The sequence below is a fragment of the Bos taurus genome, chromosome 5 (assembly GCF_002263795.3).
Source record: "Bos taurus isolate L1 Dominette 01449 registration number 42190680 breed Hereford chromosome 5, ARS-UCD2.0, whole genome shotgun sequence".
In the NCBI taxonomy this organism is placed as follows: Eukaryota; Metazoa; Chordata; class Mammalia; order Artiodactyla; family Bovidae; genus Bos; species Bos taurus.
Genome location: NC_037332.1, coordinates 4,702,835 through 4,728,318, shown reverse-complemented (window position 1 = coordinate 4,728,318; position 25,484 = coordinate 4,702,835). Strand labels below are relative to the sequence as shown.

Genomic DNA, 25,484 nt, shown 5'->3' with positions numbered 1-25,484 from the left:
ATTTACAGTCATAACAGGTAGGAATTTTCTTTAGTGAATTGTTTATAGTTAATTGCCTATCTTGTAGTCTTGTATATTGCTAAAACGTTTCCATTAGTAACTCACAACTCTTGCTCTTTCCATAGTGTCTATGTTAGTATCTGTTTTTCAGGCACTTCCTCCTACATACAACCTGGTGTCTCACCTACTCCACGGACTTCAAGCCTATCAAACTACCTCCATGGACCATGATCGCTCTTCTCCATCCTTTTCTTTCTAGAAATATAGGCAGAGTCACAGAAACACACCCTCTATTTGGTGGTAAGATCTAATATGGGTTGAACTGTGTCTCAGGCTTCCCCTCAAACCTCCCCCAAATCATCACGGCCCCAAAAAAGAGATGTGGGACTCCTAGCCTCCAGTACCTCAGAGTGCCCCTTTCTTTGGGGTTAGGGTCTTTACAGACGTAATTAAGTTAAAATGAAATCATGAAAGTGGGCCCTAATCCAGTATGACTAGTGTTTAAAGGAGAAATTTGTTCAGAGACAGGCGTGCATAAAGGGAAAATGAGGTACAGACAAAGGGAGAAGACAGCCATCTATAAACCAAGGAGAAAGGCTTGGAAGAGATCCATTCCTCACAGCCCTCAGAAGAAACCAACCCTGACAACACCTTCATTTGGAGCTTTGAGTTTCCAGAATTGGGGGATAATAAATTTCTGCTGCTTAAACAATCCAGTTCGTGGTACTCTATTATTGACAGCCCTAGCAAACTAATACAGGGCCCAATAAAATTTTTAGAAAGGGAGAAACTGGCTAATGAGATCACTGCTTTGGTACTTGGATATCTGTAGTTTGTCTTTTTAAGCTTCTGATAAACCTGAATTTTCACTTGCTAGAGCCTTATGTTCCTGGAATAAACTTTTAAAACTTGTTTTGTTTTATATAACCATGATGTGCTGACTGGAGACCTACATTTCACTGAAAAGAGCAAGCCATAGACATGGTTAAGACGCAAGAGACCGGACTCACTTGTCACCTGTAAGTAGAGCTTGCTCCCTTCAGCTGCCATTAAGAAAAAAAACAAAAACAAACATAAAAAAACACACTTGGTCTCAGATTTTCGCTCTCACTTGTTGGGAGGGGTGGGGTAGCGGGAAGAGAAAGGGTGTGGAGAGTGGGGTGTAAATAAGGCAGACAGCCGCTCCAGAGAGGGCGGGGACAGAGTCTCCCTGAAGGAAAGGAGCTGAACCTGGTTGGTACAGCAGCGCTTCCCCAGACCCACCCGCCGCCCACCCGCCGCTCCGCGAGCTCGGGGCTCGGGCGCAGAGGCCGGCGGCGAGCTGCGCGGAGGGGCGGCTCCGACAGCGGCCGCCTGCGGGGCGGAAGGAGACCTGCGGCCCGCGTAGGTCGGGTGGGCTCGCCTGCGGGCGGATGAGCCCCCCGGACTCGGGTGGGCCGCGCGGCGGCCGCTGCCGGCGGGGTCACGGCGCGCCGGCGGGGCCCGCCCCGCGCTCCATGGTCCGCCCAGCCCCGCGCGATGCTGCCTCTCGGCGCCGAGGTCGGCGCGGGGCGCGCCCGCCGCTCGCGGAATGAGGGCGGGCGGCGCGGGCGGCCGGCGGGCGCTGTCTGTGCGAGCCCGGTACCCGGGGCAGCGGCCCAACCACCTGCACCGGGAAAACGCCAACAAGTAGTTTCTCGTTGGCGCCTGGCGGCTGGGCTGGGCGTCGGGACTCAGTCGGGCTGCCCCAAGCCCCTCGTCCGCTCGGACGCCGGAGCAGCAGCACTTTCCTCTCGGTCTCCTTAAGGTAACTAGGGGCGGGAAGGCGAGGGGAGGGTTTGCCGGGAAGGACGTGCGAGAGCCCGCGAGGCAGGCATCTCCGCTCCGTTCCGCTCCTGGACTGGAGAGCCGAAGCCCCGGGGAGAGGTGGCTGGGAGGTCGGAAACGGGGACACCGTCACCAGGACTCCCAACTCCGGGGTCCAGGGGGCGTGCCTCCAGCAGCTTTCCCTCGGGGACCCGCCCCACTCGCGCCTCCTGGGAAGCAGCCCCCGACTCTCCACCCGAGAGGCGTTTGTTTCTCTTGGGAAAGGGGGATGGGGTGGGATGCATGGATCACTTCTCTCCAAAATGGATTCTAGTTAGTCGTTTCCTTTCCCAAGTAATAATAATTTTCACAGCAATCATGTGAAAAGAAAACTGGATCAGGAAATTAGGCAGAGGTCTCCTTGGTGAAAGGCACTAGCAGGGACGTTTGTTTTTGCTCCGACTTCTGCGTTGGGTCTATTTGCCTGGCCCGGGAGGGAGAGGAGAGGTGAACCGAGAACAGGTCGTGCAGAGGGCATTCCCCGGGAGCCTGGGAGCGGCGGGCCGTCCAGAGTTCACCGAGGGTACGCGTTTGAGGGGGGCTCGCCGCCCAGTCCGGGGGTCTCTCCACCCAGCACTGTCAAGTTGCCTGGGCACAGAGAACTCCTTGCCTAAGGGAACTGCCTCCCGGAGAGGGTAGGGGGGAAGCGGGTCTCAGTGTGAGGGAGGAAAGGGAGCGGGCTTGGGGAGAGGATGGGGCGGAGGAAGAAAACGCGGGAGGATCTCGGAGGGGAAAATGAGGGGACTGGGGAGAGAGCGGGGGAGGTGTAGGGACTGGAAACGGGTTCAACTCGAGAGAAGGTGAGGGGTGAGAAGCTGCAGGAGGCAGAGCTGAGGGAGAAAGGTGAGAGGCTGGGGGAGAGGGGTCGTGAGAGGTCGAGGAAGATGGGGACTGCTATCTCCTCAGTTCTCTAGAAACCTGGGGAAGGCTCAGTGCTGCGTGAGGCGGGGACAGGGCTGGGCGTCGGGCTTCTCCAGGGAGGCTCCTTGGCGCCTCACCTCCCCGTCCACGCTGCATCCTGGGGCGCTGGGGCTGGGAGTGGGGGCGGGGGTCACAGCGCGGCTCCGCCAGCCGCGCTGTTTAACTTGGCGCTGTATTCGCCTCCCCCCAGTCATGTCTGAGGCACAGAGATGGGCAAGATCGAGAGCAACGAGAGGGTGATCCTCAATGTCGGGGGCACCCGGCACGAAACCTACCGCAGCACCCTCAAGACCCTGCCCGGGACGCGCCTGGCCCTGCTCGCCGCCTCCGAAACCCAGGGCGACCCGCTGCAGCCGCCGACCCCTGCGCGCTCGCCGCCGCCGCGGCCGCCTCCGCGGTCCCCCGGGCCGGGCGGCTGCCTGGAGGGCGGCGCGCGCAATTGCAGCGCCCGCGGCGGCGACCACCCCGCCGGGGGCGGCCGCGAGTTCTTCTTCGACCGGCACCCGGGCGTCTTTGCCTACGTGCTCAACTACTACCGCACCGGCAAGCTGCACTGCCCGGCCGACGTGTGCGGGCCGCTCTTCGAGGAGGAGCTGGCCTTCTGGGGCATCGACGAGACCGACGTGGAGCCCTGCTGCTGGATGACCTACCGGCAGCACCGCGACGCCGAGGAGGCGCTCGACATCTTCGAGGCCCCCGACCTCCTCGGCGGCGACCCCGGCGACGACGAGGACCTGGCGGCCAAGAGGCTGGGCATCGAGGACGCCGCGGGCCTGGGGGGCCCAGACGGCAAGTCCGGCCGCTGGAGGAGGCTGCAGCCCCGCATGTGGGCTCTCTTCGAGGACCCCTACTCGTCCAGAGCTGCCCGGGTAAGGCCAGAGGCGCCCCCTTCCGTGCTGCTCCAGCTTCTCCCCATCCCTTCCAGATGTCCTGCTCTCTCAGGAGAGGGCTTCGGGGAGCGGGCCGGGGTGTCCCGTATCGGTAGGCAGGGGGCTCATCGCTCAGGGCAAACTCAGGACCCCCCTCCCTCGTCCTCTTTCTACCCGCCCGGTTCCCCTCCGCTTCCCCTCCTCTCCTCAACTCAAACCGAGATTTACTTCCCCAGGTGGGACCAGCAGGGCAAATGTCCACTGCTCTGGGCAAGTCTGTTGGAACCTCGTTCTGAAATCGCTACCCACGCTTCATGACGTGGAATTTCTGTTTCTCTTTTATTCCAACCTTTTCTTGAGTTCCGAGGGTCCTCCAGGCCTCCCGATCATCACGGTTTGATCTTTCCAGTGAGGTCTGACACGCCTGACTCACGCAGAGCAGTGGCCCTACTTAGGGCAGTAGAGGGAAACGGAATATATGTCTGTGGCTGGGCCGGGAGATGAACAGGTTCATCTTGGAAAGAGAACCTCCTGAATATCGTTTGGGCCTGTCTCCATCCAAGGGAGAGCAGTGCTGAGTCTGCTTGCCTCAGTAAACTGACGGGATAGCCCACCTGCACAGTGAATTTTGGAGTCTGTGTCTTTCCCCTGGCGCTCTGTGTCTTTTACAGGTTCAATGCCGATTGGACACTTCGGTGGTCCTAGTTCAGTGGGAGTCTCTAATTTAGATTGTAGGCAACTTAATTTTATTCTATACATTTTGATCCCATACTCATTTTTCTTTTCAGTTTCTAGTTTGAGTGACAGTTTAAATTTAGTCTTTGACACACCGGATTGATTCTTCAAAATTCTTCAAAATTAAGAGATGATAAAAGTAACTAGTAATGGTTTCTCTAATTTTAAAGGAAATAAAAGAAATATAAATAACCTCAGATTATGCAGTATATGAATGGTTTTTAATTCTGTGTGAGAATGGAGTACTGTATTTAGTTAAATCTTTGCAACTGCATGTGTCTGGTTTGCTTCTGAACCTAGGAAAGATCCTCCTTGGGCAGAAGGGGATTTCTCCCAGCTTGAGTTTGGCTCCATCCTCTGCATGTCAGAAGTCTCTGCCTCTGAGACATTTTGCAGCTGTCTGATAACATGTCAGAAGATGTGCTTCTGATACCACTTTAGAAGTCTGAGCATGTATTCTGTTTGCAATTTGATATAGACTATCAAAGAGACAATTTAAAGCATTGCTACATTATGGGATCTGGTATTTAAGTGCACACATAAATTCCAGTATGTCCACATTCTCATATTTGAATATAGAATTAATAACTTCAACTCCGAGATCTTCCTTTTAAGACCATTCTATGAATTCAGCAAGAGTTGGCATTCAGGGAAAAAAAAAAGTGCAGACTTATTTATTTATTTAAATTAAATCAGAGACTCATGACAATTATCTCTGTTGTTTTGGATTCCAGCTGTGTGCCATAGTGCTCTTTCCAATTGGCGACTAAAAAGATAATCTGCATTTGTTTTCAGACTCATCATATAATTTTGTTATTTTATGTGGTATAAAAAACCAGGATGTTTTATTATCTTTATTCATGATAATAAAATGCATTTTTTGGAGGCTAGGTTGCACAGGAAAAGCTTCAAGGCGTTCAATTTTTATTACTGCTATGGAATTTGATTCTATGAATTAATGGTCTAAGGGTAGCCCATTAACTTGAAAATAGTTTTTTAAAAATCTTACCAAGATTTTGTTGTAATAATATTAAGAATCTGACCTGCATCCACTTTAGGTGAGGAAAAGAACACAGATAGATTAGAGATTAGTTTTAGGTCAAAGAGCCATTAGAAACAGAATCAGCTGAGAATGAGAGACCTGGAAAATTTCGTTGAGGTCACCTCTTGAGGAACCTGTAGTTTGTAGATGAGGAAAATGAAGACTGCAGATGCTAAGTGATGGCCAAGGTCATAGAGCAAGTTATTAGCAAAGCCAAAATTACGCTGAAGGTCTCATGACACCCTCCCCAGGCCCTTTCCACCGCAACCACTGATTATAACTGACTATCTGGCTTGTGAAATCTCTGCAGACAGTGTTGCTCTTGAGATTTAATGCAGCATAGGACAGTCCTTAGTCTTCTAACTTTGAAAGGTCATCTATGACTTATCTCTGTGTGTGTGTATATATATATATGCATACATACACATTTTTTTCCAGGTCTTTGGCTGCACTACCCAACATTAGAGTGCAAATATGGGATTCCAGTTTTCTTCAAATGAACCCTGTTCTAACTTTCAATTTTTATTGACCAGTTTATATGTAATGTTTTTCCTTTTTTTTTTTTTCAGATTGGCTAACATTTGTGGGATTTGTCTTCAGAAAAATCGCTTTTCAAATTATTAGGGGTTGCTTAAAAAAGAGTACTCAGAAGTCCCCATTCTATTTACATGTGATTTAATATTTTTTTTATGGACACTTTTAGTTCAGATGATTGACTGACAATATTATCTGACTACTTTGGTAAATAGAATTACATTGGGAGGTCACTGGATGAAATTATATTTTCATGGACATGATTCTAGGAGACATAAAATCAATTATCAAGTGGTTTGTTTCAGCTGTGGTCTTACTGATGTCATTCTTAATAGAAGTATTTAACTTTTATAAACCCTCTTACTTTTCATTTTACATTAGTTCATCTTTTATTGATGTACTTGAGATGAACAATTTTAACTGTGCAAATTCTGTTTTCAATTTGTTATACTTGTTTCATCATTGTCCTTATCCTTTCCCAGTACTGAGGAGAGTGACTTAATTATATAGTAGATTTGTTTTACTTCTAACTTTTTTAGTCTAAAGTGGCAGACTGAAACAACAGTAGTAGGAACTAGATAATTAATTTAATTTTACAGCATTGTATTTTTGCCTTTTGTTTTGGTTGGCATTTCCCCCTCCTCTGTTGCTTTTAATTTATGATATAAATACATATTTGAACAGTCTAAATTGTTCAGGTTAACTTGGTAAATAAGTTTATATTTTACATTTATGAATTGTATTCTTAGAAATATATTAGAAATTTATAAAAATTTAAATATAAGTTGTCATGGAAACCTGTTGTGGAGAAAATGAGATCTGGAAAGAAGAGAGATTATCCTGTTGATGGCATTGAATAATATTTACAAATAGAAAAAAGCATTTTAAATGGTTTTATTTCCACAGAATTAATAAAATATACTCCTTAAAACTATTACAATTTAAATTTGAATATCTAAAATTGGATTCAGAATTGCATATATGTAATTTGCTTTTTATGGGACATTTTTTCCTCTACCTCAAAGTACAAAACAGGAAAGGAATGATCTTCTAAATAACTATTTTCTAGGTTTAGATGTCGCATTTAATTTTTTAAAGTTATAATATGGTAAGGACAATTTGAGTCATACATTAAGATTAAAGAAAGAACACGTATTAATTCTTGTTCTGTGAGCCTTACTCCAGTTAAAAGAAATAATGGCCAAATAAAGCTTGTTTGTGAAATATTGTTGTTAATTATTAAAATTTTAGAATTTTAGTCAATTAACATTGTTTCTGCAGTCATTGTAGACCAGAAACTATATAAGATACTAGAAGTGCGTGAGCAGATATAGTACTTGGCCTCAGTAAGCTCACCACTCTATTTATAATAAAATATTTCCTAAAATATTATCTATTCAGTTAAAAGTACAACAGAATAACAACAAGCAAAATTCCAGAGACACTAAAGATGTTTCCCTTAAAAAAAAACCAAAACTCATGTGGAAGTGTTGCTTGAGATGTTCGGGAAAATACTGCGTTTAGAAATGATGATCTTGGTGATTCTCTGGTGGGCCACTGGTTAGGAGAAACTGGGGCTCAATACCTGGCAGGGGAACTAAGATCCTGGAAGCTGTGTGGTGTGGCCAAAAAAAAAAAAAAAGAAACAACAGTTTTATGCTTCTGTTAGTCTTTATTTTATTATGAAAGTGTTAGGCTTTTTTAGCCTTGATTTTTCTGTTTTCAGAGTGATATATAGGCTCTCTCTTTGCAATATTATTGAAGAGTATGAGACAAGCTGTGCTTATAGCTATAAACTGAATTATTTGCAGAGAAAACAACTGAATTATTTACAGTGTGTTTGAGTGTCTTCATCCCTTCCTATTTTAATTAAAAGTTTGTTGTTGTTTGTTCAGTCACTAAGTTATGTCCGACTCTTTGTGACCCCATGGACTGCAGCTCGCCAGGCTTCTCTGTCCTTCACTATCTTCCAGAGTTTGCTCAGTTTCATTTCCTTTGAGTCGGTGATGCTATCTAACCATCTTTTTAATCTCACAATTAAAAGTTATGGCCAACCACATGACAATACAAATCCAAACTTCAGACCCCTAAAAAGAGTCTGCTGTTAAGAGTCTGGTGTATTTGCATTTGCTATATAAGCATCTAAGTCTCCCTTGACTTTTTCCAGGCCACTCATTATACACTTCACAGATATATTTGATTTTATTCATATATTCTGAGCATTGGATAAGATTAGAGAGTGCCTCATTCAACACATAATTTAAAAAAGCAAGTAACTTTAGTAGAACTGTATTTTTGATAGTGTATTTGACCCCAGACTAGGTGACCTAATCTGTTGCTAGGGCATTATCATGCCAAAGGTGAGTAGTTGGACAGTTTATGTATGGTTTTTTTTTTTTTTTCTTTCTGTTATATTTTCCCAAGAGCTCATGTGTAGACCTGAATTGACAAAACTAAATGAGAGTCAGAGAAATTTTTCTTCTCTGTCAAGCAGCTTATTTTCAAAGCAACTGAAAACGAGGAAATGTGTAGTTTTATAAAAAATGCAGGTCAACCTTTTCCATTTAGAAATATGTATCATTACTATTTATTTTAACTACTGCAAATAAAGTAAATGCAGTTTTCAGATCTCATTTTTATTCTCAAATTCTGAATCATTTACCCTTTTTTATTATGGCAACTGTAGAAGTGTATCTGAATGAAATAGTAAAGAGCACTAAAGGACTGATATAGTATAAACACAGGTCTCTCTAAGGAAATACATAATGGCAAGATAATCTAAACTGTAACCATCAGTGGATTATATAAACTTGATCCAGTTCTTTTTGAAGTATGAAGGGCTTTTCTTTTGGAAAAACAGTCAAGATTTTTCTATGACAAGATAGCATTGCCTTTTGCTTATAGTTTGAAGGGTGGTGATTAATTTTAATACTGTGTAGTCAATATTTTCACAGAAAGTGACTAAACTGTAGGTGTTGGGAGGAGAAGAGAGTAGAGTAGAGAGTACATGGAAAGTGCATTGGAAAAATGCCTGAGTTGGAATCCATGAGTCCTAGGCACTAACTCTGCTTTCACAGCTAGCTGTGTGACCTTTGAGAATTTACTTCATCTTTCTAATTCTTGATTTCCTTTGGCTTTATTTTGAAAGAAAAAATGGGGATGACACACTGGATTAGATAAGTATTCAAACTTCTTTCCAGCTCCAAGATTTTGAAGTTTAGAGGAAAAAACAAGGATAGTGACGCTGAAAATCCCTGGGTAGGAAAAGAGCATGTCTGCACTCATTTTGATTGTCCTCTAGGGACCATCACACTATTAAGGTAAACTAGCATGGATTTCTCTTGTTTTTTTTTTTTTTTTTTTGAATTTTAACTTGCTGCCCTTTTCTTTTCCTACAGCTGTTGGGTAGCTGCTGCTCTGGTTACCATAGAAACAGGTTGGCTCCTAGCTTCCTGTTTCCATTGAAAACAGCTTTCTTTCAACCACATATTGATCTCAGGAATCATTTTGCTGTCCGCTCTGTCATGAAACCCATAAAGATGATCGGCTCTGTCATTTTCTAAGTCTAAGATTCAGTGCAGGTGTATAGCCATCCACCCACAAGGGTAACTGATTAGGTAATCTCAGTTTTATTTCCATTTGAAAAGTGCCTTGTCAAAGACACCAGCCTTTTCCCCTTCCCATATCTTATACAGAAGCGAAAGTCTTATTCACTTGAGGATTTACAGATATGCCTAACACATTAAGTGTTTACCAAATAGTGTCAAATTATTCAGTTCTAATCTTTTTTCATAACTCATTCAATCAGGATAAGCATAGAGAATAGTATGCTGTCTAGCACACTTTGTAAGTTTGTGTTTTAATGTACTCACTAGTGAAGAATATTTGAAGAGAAAAATATGTATGGATTATATAGTGCACCCTATTTCTTCTTTTTAAAATTTTATTTTATTTAACTTTACAATATTGTATTGGTTTTGCCATATATCAACAAGAATCCGCCATGTGTTCCCCATCCTGAACCCTCCTTCCTCCTCCCTCCCCATACCATCCCTCTGGGTCATCCCAGTGCACCAGCCCCAAGCATCCAGTATTGTGCATCAAACCTGGACTGGCGACTCGTTTCATATATGATATTATACATGTTTCAATGCCATTCTCCCAAATCATCCCACCCTCTCCCTCTCCCACAGAGTCCAAAAGACTGTTCTATACATCAGTGTCTCTTTTGTCCTATTTCTCTTTTGAGAAAAAAATAGTTTTTCTATTTCAGCCTATATATATTTACATAAAAAAGATATATTCACTATCATAATGTAGATACATACTCTGTATATTGATGAAATGTTTATATGGATAAGTGAAGGAAGAGACTTGTGGGAATATGGCTTAAAGTTTTGATTGAGAATATTTGTGTGTGAGCATACGTGTATTATATATTATGTGGTATATAATCTTTGAATGTGGCCTCCCTAATGGCTCAGTGGTAAAGAATCCACCTGCCAATGCAGATGCAGGTTCGATCCCTGGGTCGGGAAGATCCCCTGGAGGAGGAAATGGCAATCCACTCCAGTATTCTTGCCTGGGAAATCCCATGGACAGAGAGCCTAGCAGGCTACAGTCTGTGGAATCGCAAAGAGTCGGACACAACTGAGCATGCATCCCACCACACCACAGCATCTTTCAGTGACACTGGTATGTATAACAGACTTCTGTTGTTCATGAGACTTGGAAGGAAACTGGTCATTGTGTCAGGAAACCTGACACAGTGACCTTAAATCACAAAAACAGCTGACTTGTTCATAGCCATGGGTAGTTAGTCACAGTGGCAGGGTTGGAATTTAGAACTTCTGACTCCCGGCACTCCTCCCATTCCATCTTGATTGCTTAGTCTGGATTGGGTTTGATATCAGCTGCACAAATTTTAGTTTTCGGATGGTAGCAAGCCTATTGGAAGTAGTTGGGGTAGGGTCTGTCCTCTTCAATGTCCTATTGTTCAACAATAGCAGGGAAATTGTCCCTATCTTCTTATTCTATTTCCAGATACCCTCCAGATGCATCCTTCCATTGCTGCCTTCTCTACCAGGTCTACATCTTACTGTTCTACTGCCTTTAAAACATCAAAACTAATCTGCCTGTTTATTCACTTACCTCCTATTTTATCCCTTTATCCCTTGTGTGTGTGTCTTTTGTAATATGTTTTTCTACTTTTTTTGGCTTTATTGCCTTTGGAATTTTTAAATGCAACCCTTGTTCAACCTATTGGTGATGGTTAATGTTTTATAGGACATTCTCTTCTCACGTGTAACTAACCAGATCATGGGTTTCAGTTCAGTCATTCAGTCGTGTCAGACTCTTTGCGACCCCATGGACTGCAGCACTCCAGGCTTCCCTGTCCATCACCAACACCCAGAGCTTACTCAAACTCATGTCCATTGAGTCGGTGATGGCATCCAACCATCTCATCCTCTGTTGTCCCCTTCTCCTCCTGCCCTCAATCTTTCCCAGCATCAGGGTCTTTTCAGATGAGTCAGCTCTCCACATCAGGTGGCCAAAGTATTGCAGTTTCAGCTTCAGCATCAGTCCTTCCAGTGAACACCCAGGACTGATTTTCTTTAGGATGGACTGGTTGGATCTCCTTGCAGTCCAAGGGACTCTCGGGTCTTCTTCAGCACCACAGTTCAAAAGCATCAATTCTTCAGCGCTCAGCTTTCTTTATAGTCCAGATCTCACATCCATACATGACTACTGGAAAAACTGGAGCTTTGACTAGACAGATCTTTGTAGGTACAGTAATGTCTCTGCTTTTGAATATGCTATCTAGGTTGATCATCACTTTCTTTCCAAGGAGCAAGTGTCTTTTAATTTCATGGCTGCAGTCACCACCTGCTGTGATTTTGGAGCCCAACATTTTGGTTGGGTATACACAGGGATAACTGGTAAATTAGAGTGAAGATGGTTGGAGCTGTTTCTAAGACCTAAAATGAGATTTATGTTTTAGTGAGGTCAGTAAATACAAGACTAAAAAACTTTTCCTTCAACCTTCTTTAGTAGTTAGTCAAAGGTAGTGCTTCCTTCCCTATTGGTGGAATGTAAAGCAGCCTATAATTTTGTGTGTGTTTGAGAGAAGGCATTTTATAGGAGTCAAACAGAAGAAGTTGCTGGTAGTATTGGGGAAAAAAGTACTCCATAATTGCTATGGTTTCTTGACTGACCTTTTCTTCTGAAAGCTCATAATGATAGAGACATCTGTGTAACCTGACGTTTCCTCCGTGTTCATGTATTAAGAAAACCCTATGCAGACACCTTAGTGTCTTAATTTTCTGTTTGAAGACATTGGTGGATTTTGTATCAGAACTTAGAGCTTTGCCATTCTTTCTGCATCTGACAACATTGTTGATGTCTTTAAAAACTGGAGCAAAATTCAAGACAGCCCTTCCTGGCAAATGTTCTGTGATTTAGTCTCAGCAATGGAAGATGTTCTCCTTTGAGTTGTCTCCATGGAGAAAGTCTCAGTGATGAAAATCTGCCACCTTTTGGCCACAGATGTTCTCTTCCTTTACACCAAAACTGTCCAGAATTTTAAAGTCATTCATTAAATGATAAAATGCAAAAACTTTTTTATATAAAGTGATCCTAAATAATATTGTCAAGATATCCAAATGATACTATTAATTCTAAACTTAAGGCAACATGTTGATGTAAAATCTATTTGGATGAATATAAGGAGCCTGGCGGGCTATAATCCATGGGATTGCAGAGTCAGACACGACTGAGCAAGTATCACTTTCACTTTGCAGTTATTCCTAGAGCAGTTTGTCTGATTAGGTTCAGTGAAAGGGCCAAGGATTATTCACAATTTCTGTAAATTTTCTGTCTTGTTTGTAAATTTTGCTGCATAAGTTCAGATATGGGGTTGCTTATTTCTATATTTATTGATTGAGGATAAAATGCCACTTGCTTAAAGTGAATATTATATAATAACTGTATTGGAAACAATGACAAAGTAATGGCATTGGAAACAGTGGCAAAAGGAAGCTTCCTTACTATATTAATTTGGATAAAATTGATATTTAGGAAAGTAGAACAAGACATCATTACAAGTTGATTTATTGTTTCAATTGTCCTGCTTCCCTCTTGAGGTGAACAGTGAGAGGGTGATTATGAAAATTTTTCATAATATTCTTAGTGAGACCCATCTTTCATATATAAATTGAGTAGGAAATGGACAGAACAGAGGTTTAGCTAGCCCTTTTTTGTGCCAAGAGATTCTAAAGGACCAAGTAGCCTTTTTTTTAAAGCTACAACTTTACTATCAGGCCTGAGTGAGCTATCAGGGTTACATAAAATGATTAGTGGTTCATCAAAGTTGAACAACCATCATATTTGTATCATGATGGAGAGGCATTTGTGAACTTATACTTAATTCCCAGGTTCAAAATGGTGTTCACGGTGCTTTGATATTTAGAGTACAATGTTAGAGATATAAAATTCATGCCAAGCAATGAAATCAAATGTATTTTAATGCACTGATAGGCTTCAATGACATTCAAAATAGATTAGTCTCAATTCAAAAACAGGGTTCTTTAATTGTTCCACTTTCTTATAAGAATCCACTGCTTAGTTTTTAGTTGTAATACGTGCATACTATCAATTCTTTAATTTTTTAAAATTCAGTGATTGTTTTCAATACCTATTCATTTTTCTGTTTATGTATTAATCATTGATTTAATTCATCTCAAATTTCTCTGTCTTTAGTTTTGAGTACTTGACTGCTTCAGTGCTGAGTTTCTTTGTTTGCAACCTTTTGTGTTTCCTCTGCCTTGGCTTGCTGCATTGCTTCAGTTCAGTCACTCAGTCGTGTTCGACTCTTTGTGACCCCATGGACTGCAGCATGCCAGGCTTCCCTGTCCATCGTCAACTCCCGGAGCTTACTCAGACTCATGTCTGTTGAGTCGGTGATGCCATCCATGAGTCAGTTCTTCACATCAGGAGGCCAAAGTATTGGAGCTTCAACTTCAGCATCAGTCCTTCCAATGGATATTCAGGACTGATGGCATTTCTTGGTTGAAATAATGTGCTAGGTATTAGTACATTTCTCTCAATTAAACCAACTGGAGGAGAACCAAGCCTCAAAGATGAAAGCTGTCAAATGCTTTTGAATCTCTCTGCTGACAGTTCTTGGGTTTTAACTATTGGCCCAAACTAGGTTAGTACAGAGAATGTAAGGGTTAAAATTTGTCATTTACCTTCAAGACACTTGTATTCTATTGGAAAAGAACAACTGTCTGCCCATGGTTACAGTATAATGCATTAAAACTATAGCAGCGATATTGGCATACTGTGGACACACAGATCGCACTGTCCTATAAAGAGGAGATGAGATTTGAATAGTTAACATGCAAGAGATGTGTTTTCCAGCAGTCAAGGATTAGGTCAACAGAGTAGTGTGCAAACATGGAGGCTTGACATAGAATGCTGTGCCATGTCATAAGGGGTAATAAAAGGACCAGAATGCAGGAGAACAGGCTTGAACGGAAGAGAGGGCCTCTGGGTAGGAATGTTATCTCAGTGTATTTGAAAATAGTGGTCCTAACCACTTAGATAGTGGTTCTAAAACTTAGATGTGCCTAGGAATAACCTGAGATGATGGCTAGATTTTCGACTTCCCAGGTCTCACTCCAGTAGGATTTGGATAGGATTCAGATAAGATGAACATCTTTGGCATTGTAGTGGGCCACTGACCCAGTTCATGTTAGTACTGTGATGTGACTGCTGCCAAAGCAAATACAGTTTAACATTGAAATAGGGTAATAATCATGCTTGAACCAATATTTCCCAAAGTATGTTTTCTAGATCTAAAGCAATCCAGAATGTTAACAGGTGTTGCCCTCAAAAGAGTTCCATAGACAAATGAATTCGGAAACTAATTTAAAATAAAGATTTTTAACTAGATTTTTATTTTTCAATCTGTCTTCTTCTTCTTGATATCATTTTTACTACATCTCTTTTTCAGGGAAAAGAGTTAAAATACTAGCTGACAGTTGGTTTTGAGACAGGAGTGAGTTAATGTAAAGGACTGCACTCAGTTCACTGAGTCTGGGTCCTGACTTACCACTTGCCTGCTGTATCACTTTCACACTGTCGCTTCTTTAAGCCTCCCTCTTTTCATCTGGACTGGGAAGATAATAATTGTATCTGACTCAAAGAATTGTTATGAGGGTGGATTGTGCATATTCATGTTCAGAAGCCAGCATGGTGTCTAGTTCTCTCAATTTTAGCTGTATCATTATTACTGTTATCATCATCATCACAATCGTCACTATTCCTTATGCCAAGCGCTGGTTATTTGAGAGGGATTGGGTAGTTACATAGAGTACCTTAAGGGAACATTCTAGCATTTAGATTGTTCATAAAAAAGTAAGTTGTCTATTGCTGAGGTTTTTTCCAATGTATGAACATTGGATAGCTATCTGGGAAATTATAGGAATAATTCTATTCCACATGAATACATAGTAGTTAGAACAATATCTAACATATGTATATCCTATACCAAACATTTTACAAGTTGTAAGATAATGGTTTATTCCCTGCCTTTAAGCAGCTGTAGTGTCCTGGAGGAGAACAGCAGAAAAGAAATGAAAGTGCAATGTCAGGAGAGCTCCGGCAGAAGGTTGCCAAGGGTGGGAAAAAACTTCCTGGAAGAAATATACCTGTCTTGGTACCAGAGGCTGAAGAGGAGATAGCCAGAGTTTTTAAAGAGAAGAGTTGAAATAAAATCCTAAGAGGGAAAGAAGGCAAGGCCTATGCAAGACGCTGTAAATAATTCAGGACAGCCCCCACCTTGTGTAAGGGATGTGGAGGTGTTTCCAGAAACGAGTTGAGGTTGGATCGAAAGCCTTGGCAAGCTCTGTTTAGAAGGTCTGGTCTTTCTCTGGGACTGGAGACCTTTGGAAGGATTTTCAGCAGAGCAATGGCATGCATCTTTGTAATTAGGACTATTATTCTGAAATATTTATACTTGAAGACAGGATTGGGCTGGGGAAAATGAGTGCAAGTTTGTCACAAGAGCTATAGTTTAGCACGTGAGTGTGCTAATCCAGGTGTGAGATACTAAAAAGTGAAAGTGTTAGTCACTCAGTTGTGTCTGACTCTTTGCAACCCCGTGGACTATAGCCCGCCAGGCTCCTCTGTCCATGGGATTCTCCATGCAAGAATACTGGAAAAGATACTTACCATTTCATCCTCCTGGGCATCTTACTGACCCAGGGATTGAACCCAGGTCTCTTACCATCTGAGCCACCAGCCCAAGAGATACCGGTGATCTCACTTAAAACAGTGGCCGGAGTGATGAAGTGAAATGAAGACAACTAAAGTGGAACTGTTGATTAATTAGGTGCCATTTGAGTAAGGCAGAGAGAGAAGTCAAGAATGTCTCCCTAGCTTCTGTTTGCCCAATGGGACAAGACAACTTTTATGACTTTTTTCTAATTCAAGAGTCAGTGGTTATATGATTTGAGAAATCAGTAGTTATTCTTTTATGGATTTAACACTGTAGTATTTTGTATTATGTTTTGTAATTTTTCTTTTATATTTCAGTACCAATTACTCAGTTATTAATAGCTATTTCATAGATTTTATTGTTGTGAAATTAGATGCAGAGTACGCCCCTTAAAATTTTTGGTTGCCGTAATTCACCACCATAAAAGATAGTGAGGAATAAGTCCTCTCTAAAATAAATGTTAGCTTTGTCTTGCTATATATTATTTTGGTTTCATGCCCCAAAAAATAATATCAATTTTTGCATAATTTTTGTGAAATGTAACTGACTCATTCAATATAGTAGTTCATATAGATTCCAAAGCTAGAAGCTTAAATTTAACTAGGGATTGAAAAGTACCAGTGAGATTCTGTGGCTCTTTGGAAACTTGTTTTAAGTAAATATTTCCTCTAGATAAAGTCCAGGAAGGAGCAAAGGTAGTGAGGAAGAAAAACAAAAGTGGGAAGAGGCACCAAAGGAATTAAACTGGGAAGAATGTGGTGAGTTCAGATCCAAGGCAGAGTAGCTCCTTCTAAAGCATTACTGTACCGTGCCATTTTCTTGCTTATAAACTTGTTATCCTTTTTCTAGTGGCTATATATTAAAACATATTTTTCGTAGCCTGGCTTCCCAGAATCTGCCCATCATCTACAAATGCAATAACAGCTCCCACAGCTCTACTGCTCAGACAGCATGCTTTGCCATTCCTGAGTATAAGAGATGTGTGCACAATGTCCTGTGTTTTTGTACACTGTTCTCACAGCCTGCACTCTCCCCTCCTTGATTTTACATGTTGATTCAATCATCTTTCAGTAGTTTGTAAAATTATCAAGTCTTGCTTGGCACCTTCTCAACTCTTTCAAAAGCAGTTTGTTTTCTCCTTTGAGTTTCTGTATCACTTTGTGGCTATAGTATTGTAGCATTTAACTGGCTGTATTAGTTTCCCTGAGCTGTTGTAGCTAACTACCACAAACTGGATGACTTGAAACAACAGAATTTATTCTCTTATGGCTCTGCAGGCTAAAAGTCTGAAATCCTGGTCTCAGCAGACTTTGTTTCTTCTGGGGCTTTGAGGGAAAGGTCTGCTGGCAGTTCGGTGTTCCTCAGTTTGTAGCCATGGCACTCCAGTCCCTGCCACCATTTTGACAAGATAATCGTCCTGGTGTGTCTCAGGTGTCTCTTCTTAAAAGACACCAATTTTGGGGGTTATATCCTACAGTAATCCAGTATGACCACTTGTTAATTTAAATAAATTGAGTAAATTGAATAAATTAAGATGTGGTCATACTGGATTAGTGTGGGCTGTACTTAAATTACCTCCACAAAGAGGTCACAAAATAAGGTCACATTCTGAGGTTTGAGGTGAACATGCATTTTGGGGAGATACCATTTAACCCAGGATGCTAACTTGTCCATTTGGGCAACAATTTCGTAGTATCTGATAAATCTTTTATTGTCTTGATTTCTCCTTTTCCATTTTGGTATGTTCTCACTTAATGGATACCATGTCTTCAAGAATATGAAGATACTAGTTAGATAATTTTCAAAGTTCTATTTCATTTCAGGTATTAACTCTGGGTTCCTCTGTAGATTTTTTTCTATTCTTTCACTTTTGTCCCTTTTTATAGTTATTTATTTTCTTCAGGTATCTTTTCCTTTAAAAGAAGGTGGCAGTGATTGTAGTGTTATGTGGGTAGACAGGCAGGATTGTGCAGAAAAAAGAATTCCCTTCAGGGTGGATAGGGTGGTTGGGTAAATTAGGGACCCTCTCAGGGTCCAAGAAAGGAATCTGTATTTGGGGAAAGAAATTTAATGAATTTTGATTAACACGGAGTGACCCTTCTTCTTTTTCTCCATACACTTTGAGTAAATATGGGGCACTAAGAAATTTACATTACTGTCCTCTGTCATGGCACGTCTAATTAGAAACTATCTTCTGTTGATTCTCTAGGTAATTTAGAGAGCTCTTCTTTTCTTAAGAATATTTATTTGTTTATTTTCGGCTGTGCTGTGTCTTCCTTGCTGTGTGTGGTCTTTCTCTTTTGTTTTTCTCTAGTTGCAAGGCCTGGGGGCTACTCTCCTGTTGCTGTGCACGGGCCTCCCACTGCAGTGGCTTTGCGTGTTTCAGAGCGTGATCTCTAGGCACGCAGGCTTCAGCAGTTGCAGCTCCCATGCTCTAGGAGAGGGGGCTCAGGAGCTGTGGCCCACCAGTTTAGCTGCCCTGTGGTATGTGGGTATTCCTGGACCAGGGATTGAACCTGTGTTCCCTGAATTGGCAGGTGGACTTCCAACCACTGGACCACCTGGGAAGCCCCCTAGAGAGCTATTCTTGCTGGCTATATCCTGAGGGAAAATTCTTTAGGAGCCACTGAAGGAAGTCAGGGTCTTCTAAGAAGTTGTCCTACAGTCCTTGTCCTAGGGACTGTTGCCTCTGAGTTTGAGATTCCTCTGGTTTCTGTAACTATCTGGGAAGCACTTGACCAACTTCAGGAAAAGCTTTCTCTTGCACCTATATTGAATTCCATTCTACCTCTCCCCTGAATCTGCATCTCAATTGTGTTTGCTTCTGGGTCAATGATAGCAGTGTTTCCTACTTTTCTATCCCTGTGATAATTTTTCATGATTTTTAACGAGACTTGGCCAAGGAGATAAAGTGTGCTATCTTCCAAGTAGAATTTGACTGTATGTGTATATAGCCCCCTTGCTCCTTGCACTAGTTATGAACTCATACATGGGGGCACCATTCCATTCTTGTTGTCATTTTCCAGAGTAACACACAGTGTCTGGTAGTTTTCTCAGTGAGGTGTTTTTTTTTTTTTTTTTTTTTTAATTATCATATGAACAATTCCATGAGTTCCCTTGTCTACAAGGATGCATTCCTCTATGATTCTTCCCTGCGGTCATTGTTTCTTCTTATCTTCTTTGGGCCACCTTCTTTGTCCACTTTTTATCTATTCTGCTTCCCAAATATACAGTCTTAAAGAAGATATTCAAAGCCGACGTATAGTGTGTGATTTTATCATTGCCTATAAGAGGCTTGTTAGACTAACATTAATACAAAATCCTAGAAAATTATTACTTGGAGAACAGTGACTCATTAATTTATCATTTGCCCACTGAGAATACATCTGTAAGGACATGAACTTTGATGGTTTAACAGATGTTTGTTGTATTTAAATTTCCCCAATAAAGTAATAGAGTCAAGCAGAAATAACATTTACATGTTAGCCTGCTTTAATTTTTTACACCGAGACATTGCCAATGAGACCACATGCTTTAGTCCTTATTTTGTAGAGAGACATCTGACTGATGATAATAGATGGCACTGATTGTCCTGCTAATTACATGGAAATTGGGCCTTCATGAAGGGTGCTGTGTCCTAAGAAAAGATGCTAAAGAATGGATGTGTGAGCAGCAAGGAAATTAGACAAGAAGGACAGGAAAAAAAAAAAAGATTCCTATTCATCACAGTATTGTTATCTCATTTCGTTTAATAAAGTGGAAATATCCAAAGGTGAATTTTTCCCCATGTACCTAGAATACAGTTTATCAAACCAGTGCAGTAATGAAGATAATTACATCTAAAACCTAATTATGCTCAGATATTCCGAGTTGTGGCAAATAGAAAGACTGAGAAAGACATTTAAAGAAACATAGATGCATGGCAGTGAGTGGCTGAACATGGGCATACAGGCACATATATATTAAAGTGGTGATGCAAATGGAAGGAGGGGGGAAAAGCCTTCATGCATACATGTGATTGTATATGTTAGAGACATCAGGCAAAGCTGTATTGTTTTTAGGAAGAACCACTGTGAGATAGTAAATAAAAATTGTAAAATAAATCATGATGCTTAAAACAGTAATTTTAGAACAAATTTATGTTTTTAAGATAAGGGGTCATTGTAATTTATTTTTAAAATAAAAAATAGTCTAAATCTTAAAAGTAAATGTTCTGATTATGGACAGTTAAGGGAATATATATAATATGCTAAAGAAGAAAATAGCCCTTTTATCCCCCAAAGGCTTTTAGAAATTTAGTATAATTATTTTTATTTTCTGTAAGATAATTCTAAATTACATGGGGGTATAAAGAGTTCTTTATCCAATATTTAATCTTTGTAATGAGGAACACAGTACCTTCTGATTTAATTCAAATCTGATTTTACATCTCATAAAATAATTTTATTGTTTACTTCATACTTGTCCTACGTGTTTACTTCAAGTATTATTACTATATATTTTATGTTTAGATGGTGTTGTGAATGGGGTCTTGCTGTCCCTTAAATTTTAACTAATTACTGATGGCATATGAATAAACTACTACTTTTAGTGTATTAATAATATGTATAGTTACTTTGGCTTCCCTGATTGTTCGGTGGTAAAGGAACCGCCTGCCAATGTAGGAGCCTCGGCTTTGGTCCCGGGTCGGGAAGATCCCCTGGAGAAGGAAATGGCAACCTGCTCCAGTATTCTTGTCTTCAGAATCCCATGGGCAGAGGTGCCTGGTGGGCTACAGTCCATGGGGTTGCAAAAGAGTAGGACTCAACTTAGTGACCAAACAACAGCAATAGTTCTTATTGAATCCTTATCGACAGAAATAGCATTTCAGTTTATTGTTTTAGGTTTTGTGGATATGCCACATATGTAAATGATAATTCATTTTATAATTTCTAATAGTTTTAACTAATATCTCTTTTCTCTTTGAATTTTTATTATATGCATTTAATTTGTAACTATATTATGGTCTTTATTTACAGATGTATTTGTACCCAATTAACAAATTACCACTATTACTTTGTTGTTATTTCTCATTTTTGAGTCAGTTTGGATTTCTTTATGATATGCTATTAATATATATTTAAAATTTCTTTTTTAGGATTGACTTGAGTATGATGTATTTTTGTGGGTATTCATGTATCTGAGGATATCTTTCTGTTGCAGTGACCTATGAAAATTACCTTGGCTAAGTTTAGAACTTTTGGATACCCAGTTTTGATTACTAAAATCTGCTGTTTCTATGTGATAGTTAGAAATAATGAAATGTAGACGAAAACAATGATAGAGAAATTCCCATGTGTGATAAGCACAGGCAGGAGCACTAAACAAATCTTGGCCCCAAGTAGGATATCTCTTGCTGCGAGTTCTGCTTCTACTTCCACCTTTGGTCTCCAATTCTCTCAGTATTCTGCAGCCAGGACTCAGGATGGACCTGCATTTCCTCCTAATCCGTTTAAGTTCTGGCATAACCTCTCTTTAAGAAGCAGCATATATGATGGCTAAGAGTAGAAGTCTTGGCATCAGGCAGACCTGGATTTGGTTATGGCCCTATAACATATTATGTTTCATGACCTTGGATGACATTGTTAACTTCTTTAATATTTTGTCTCATTATTTGTAAAAGAACTTCCTCATAAGCTGGGTATTATGAGGATTGAATGATAGAACTAAATAAAATAGTGTATTTAGTGCATAGAGTAGGATGCCTAACAAAAACTAAGCCTTCTATGTGTGTGTGGGTGTGCTAAGCCACTTCAGTCATGTCTGATTCTTTGTGACCCTATAGACTGTAGTCCACCAGCCTCTTTCGTCCATGGGATTCTCCAGGCAAGAATGCTGGAGTGGGTTGCCATGCCCTTCTTCAAGGGATCTTCCCAACCCAGGGATCGAACCAGTGTCTCTTATGTCTCCTGCTTTGATTGGCAGGTTCTTTACCGCTAGTGCCACCTGGAAGCCCAAGCCTTCTAAAAATGGTAACTATTATTATATGAAGCCCGAGGGCAGGCTGATGTGAAAAATCTTCAGCCTAATAATTAGTGGCATCTTTCAAATGCTTGTTGTATGTTTAGATCTTGGGACGAGTCTTCTCTTGTGGTTCAGATAGTAAAGAATCTGCCTGCAATTCAGGAGACTCAGGTTTGATCCCTTGGTGGGGAAAATGCCCTGGAGAAGGAAATGACAACCCACTCCAGTATTCTTGCCTGAAAAATGCTATGGACAGAGGAACTTGGAGGTACAGTCCATGGGTTGCAAGAGTCAGATATGACTGAGTGACTAAGTACTCACGCACAAGCACGCATGCACATACGTGTGCATACTTCCCAGCATGCAGTTCTCCAGAGGCTTCTGCTGCTTCACCTGCCAGTGCATCTCTGAGGGAAGCATCTAGAAACCTTTCTTCCCCCAGCTCTGTGGCTCCCTGGGATGGTTATTGGACAATAAGGAATAGGAGGCCCCTTGACCGTCGTTACATTGCTGGTGTTGGAGAGCATGCCACACTGGCAACTCTCTCCACTCCTGAGCTATCAAGAGTAACAAACAAGTAACTAATACTTTTACGGAAGTAAAGTCCTCCCCTCTTATTAATTAGTTCCCATTCTTCAAACCCTTATTGGTGGACGGATTCTTGGCTAATGTCATTCTCCTAGTCAGAGGTAAAGCCTGAATCTACTGTAACTTTTAAGCTTAAGGCAGTTTTCATGTTTCTCTAATCCTGTCCAGTCTTCACTTGCCCCAACCACCAGTTCAAGAGTTTGAGCACAAGATGCTATGAAATCAATTCTTTTTTTTTTTGGCGGGGGGGGGGGGGTGGTGGTGGGCGGTGTATCTGTGACCTGCTAAATTTATTTATTTCTAAATTGAAGGATACTTGATTTATAGAATTGTGTTGATTTCTGCCAGACATCAGCATAAATCAGTCCTGGGTGTATACATATATATATCTCCCTTCCTTCTTTAACCTCCCTCCCCATCCCACCCCTCTAGGTTGCTACAGAGGTCCAGTTTGAGTTCCCTGAGTCATACAGCAAATTCCTATTGGCTATCTAATTTCACATGGTAATGTAAGTTGCCGTGTTACTCTTGCCATGCACCCCACCCCCTCATTCCTCCCCATCTCCGTGTCCATAAGTCTGTTCTCTGTGTCTCTGTCTCCATTGCTGCCCTGCACATTTCATCAGTGCCGTCTCTCTAGATTCCATATATATATATATGTTAGTATACCATATTTGTTTTTCTGACTGACTTCACTCTGTAGAATAGGCTCTAGGTTCATCCATCCCATTAGAACTGGCTCAAATGTGTTCCCTTTTATGACTGAGTAATAGTCCACTGTTTATATGTGCCATAGCTTCTCTATCCATTCATTTGTCAATGGACGTCTACGTTGCTTCCATGTTCTAGCTATTGTAAACAGTGCTGCAGTGACAGATGGGATACATGTGTCTTTTAAAATTTTGGTTTCCTCAGGGTATGTGCCTAGTAGTGGGATTGCAGGATCATATGGTGGTTTTATTCCTAGTTTTTTTAAGGAGTCTTTATACTGTCTTACATAGTGGTTGTATCGATTTGCATTCCCACCAACAGAGTAGGAGGATTCCCTATTCTCCACACCCTCTCCAGCATTTGTTTTTTGCAGACTTTTTGATGATGGCCATTCTGACCTGTATGAGGTGATATATAATTGTAGTTTTGATTTGCATTTCTCTAATAATGAGTCATCTTGAGCATCTTTTCAGGTGTTTGTTAGCCATCTGCTAACATGTCTTCTTTCCTGTAATGTCTGTTTAGGTCTTTTTCCCACTTTTTGATTGTGTTGTTTGTTTTTCTGATATTGACTTGTAAGAGCTGCTTGTATATTTTGGAAATTGATCCTTTGTCAGTTGTTTCATTTGCTTTAAGAGTTTGAGCAAAAGCTGCTATGAACATCAATTCTTAACTATTCTCATCAGTAAATATTTTAATTAGTATAAACTTTCCTGGATCCTGGCATGTTGTGAGTTTTTGTCCTCAAGTTTTCTCAGGTATTGTATTATATCATATGTTTTTATGACTGTAGGTTTGACAGATAAAATATGACACCTAGATAATTTTGATTACAGATAAACAAAAAGTAAGTGCTTTTAGGATAAATGTGTGTACCAGATTATGGGTCATACTTACACTAAAAGCATTCTGTTTCTTATCTGACATTCCAAATTAAATAGACACCCTATAATTTTTACTTGCTGAATCTGGCAATGCTGCATAGCATTTTAAAGAGAATGCAGAAATAAATTTTTGGTGCTTGTATTTTGCAGTCTTTCTCACTGTTTTACGTTTAGTTCCAAACACAGATTTTCGAACTGAATATATTCATGGTGCTGCGCATTGTCTACTGTAGCACTTGCTCTAATTTTTGAAGCAGTTAGTGTTCAAATAGAGATAGATAACTTCTCCAGCTGTCCAGGGACATCACTGCCAGAACAACAACAAAGATGGTTGGGTCCTTGCCAGAGGTCATTTCTGTGATCTCAGAGCTGGAGAAAGGGTGGAATTTAATACCATTTTCATTCAAATGTTATTGGACCAACATATTTCTGTACTTTTTTCTCTTCTTGGCTTTCATACAACTTCTGTTTGCATGTCAATAGCCTCTTCCTAGTATATTTTACTCAATACAGGTATAATGATTGCAAAAAAGAGGACTTCTAATTATTGCTAAATAATTGTACACAAAGGCTATATTATTTGAGGAAAACTTAGTAACTGCTACTGAGCTATAGAGAAATTCATCTTATTTCAGATGTGTTTTAAAATATATGGGTGTATGCATTCTTAACTTCTGGAAATTTGGTTTCTCATAATTTTATGTTATAATCCTCAGGTTATTTATGTTAGTAATTGTGCTGTTTCACAGGCAGGCAGTAGTCCGTGGGCAATTAAATAGTCTGCTCCGTGATGCACTTTGGGCAGAGTTGCATCTTGCCTGTGCCTTCAGTTTGGTTCCAACAGTCGTTCCCTTTGGCCTTCACTGTCTCTTCTGCAAATAACTGTCCTTGTGAACAGAGCCAACATGCCCCACTGTGAGTTCTGCATGGTTCAGTAGGTGAGGAACAGACAAGTGAAGGAATACAGCAGAGGAACTAAGGACAAAGAAAGAGATATCCTGTAACTGTAATTTGGTAAGACTGATTTTTCTAGTATGGTAAGTTGTTTCTTGAAGTTGATTCCAACAGAG

At 41.0% G+C, this 25,484-nt stretch overlaps 1 protein-coding gene across 7 annotated transcripts in view; it reads left to right on the top strand.

Annotated features, from left to right (window-relative positions):
* The first annotated feature begins 1,131 nt into the window (after positions 1-1,131).
* KCNC2 (potassium voltage-gated channel subfamily C member 2) overlaps positions 1,132-25,484 on the top strand; it is a 238,140-nt gene continuing 213,787 nt past the window's right edge. For 2 of the 7 annotated variants that reach the window (XM_024992373.2, XM_024992372.2), the window contains exons 1-2: positions 1,136-1,786; positions 2,957-3,635. In XM_024992373.2, coding sequence (XP_024848141.1) covers positions 2,976-3,635 — 660 coding nt within the window. In that variant the 5' untranslated portion in view covers positions 1,136-1,786; positions 2,957-2,975. Of the gene's footprint in view, positions 1,787-1,899; positions 2,369-2,956; positions 3,636-25,484 lie in introns of those variants that run through there. The other 5 variants (XM_024992371.2, XM_024992367.2, XM_024992374.2 and 2 more) reach the window with 4 other exon arrangements.